At 48.2% G+C, this 1,279-nt stretch overlaps 1 protein-coding gene across 1 annotated transcript; it reads left to right on the plus strand.

Annotated features, from left to right (window-relative positions):
* Window positions 1-936, plus strand: LOC125170632 (olfactory receptor 2AP1-like). Its single transcript, XM_047867330.1, has one exon. It carries the CDS (start codon window positions 1-3, stop codon window positions 934-936), a length of 936 nt encoding a protein of 311 aa, XP_047723286.1.
* The last annotated feature ends 343 nt before the right edge of the window (window positions 937-1,279 follow it).

Genomic DNA, 1,279 nt, shown 5'->3' on the forward strand with positions numbered 1-1,279 from the left:
ATGGCCAATCAGACCATAGTGACTGAGTTCTTCCTCCAAGGCCTGACAGACACCAAAGAGCTTCAGGTGGCAGTTTTCCTGCTCCTGCTGCTTGCCTACCTTGTGACTGTCTCTGGAAACCTGGTTGTCATCAGCCTGACCTTGCTGGACACACGCCTGCAAACCCCTATGTACTTCTTCCTCCGGAATCTGTCCTGCCTAGAAATTTGGTTCCAAACCGTCATCGTGCCCAAGATGTTGCTCAACATTGCCACAGGGACCAAGACCATCAGTTTTGCTGGCTGCATTACTCAGGACTTTTTCCACATCTTCCTGGGGGCTACAGAGTTCCTCCTCCTCACAGCCATGGCCTATGACCGGTATATTGCCATCTGCCAGCCCCTCCACTACCCCATCCTCATGAGCAACAGAGTCTGCACACAGCTTATCCTCACCTGCTGGCTGGCAGGATTCTTCTTCATCATAGTGCCTGTCATCCTGACCAGTCAGCTTCCATTCTGTGACACCCACATCAACCACTTCTTCTGCGACTATACGCCTCTAATGGAGGTGGTGTGCAGTGGGCCACAGGTGTTAGAAATGGTGGCTTTTACCCTGGCCGTGGTGGCACTGGTCAGCACTCTAGTGCTGATCACCATATCCTATGTCCAGATCATCCGGACAATTGTCAGGATCCCCTCGGTCCAGGAGAGAAAGAAAGCTTTCTCCACCTGTTCCTCCCATATCATTGTGGTCACCCTGTGCTATGGCAGCTGCTTCTTCATGTATGTGAAGCCCTCTCCTGGCAAGGGGGTTGATTTCAACAAAGGAGTGTCCCTAATCAATACAATTATTGCCCCCCTCTTGAATCCCTTTATCTACACTCTCAGGAACCAACAAGTTAAGCAAGTAGTGAAAGACCGGATCAGGAAAATGCCATGGCTCCAAAATAAATGACAGCCCTACAAGTCACCTTCCAGGGAAATAGGACTCTCCTCCCCAGAGTCCAAGAATTCTACAAAAAAGTATTTTCAAGGTTAAGCTTTCGTGAATACTTTCTTCAAAATCCTCAAAGCTTTTCCAGCTTCCATCCATTCCCTGGTCCCAAAGCCACACCCTTATTTTAGGTATTTGTTATGTCAGCACCGCACTTCCAGGTACCAAAATATGTATTAATTACCTATTGCCCCTTAATGACTTACCCACAAAACCTAGTGGCGTAAAACAACAAACATTTGTCATCTCATAGCTTCAGTGGGCCAGAACCTGGGTGATTAGATCAGTAACTCCTGCTTAAGGT

The sequence above is a fragment of the Prionailurus viverrinus genome, chromosome B4 (genome assembly GCF_022837055.1).
Source record: "Prionailurus viverrinus isolate Anna chromosome B4, UM_Priviv_1.0, whole genome shotgun sequence".
In the NCBI taxonomy this organism is placed as follows: domain Eukaryota; kingdom Metazoa; phylum Chordata; class Mammalia; order Carnivora; family Felidae; genus Prionailurus; species Prionailurus viverrinus.

Bases quoted from the DNA above. Each gene is read 5' to 3' on its own strand.
- LOC125170632 (XM_047867330.1), top strand. From the start codon at position 1: ATGGCCAATCAGACCATAGTGACTGAGTTCTTCCTCCAAGGCCTGACA.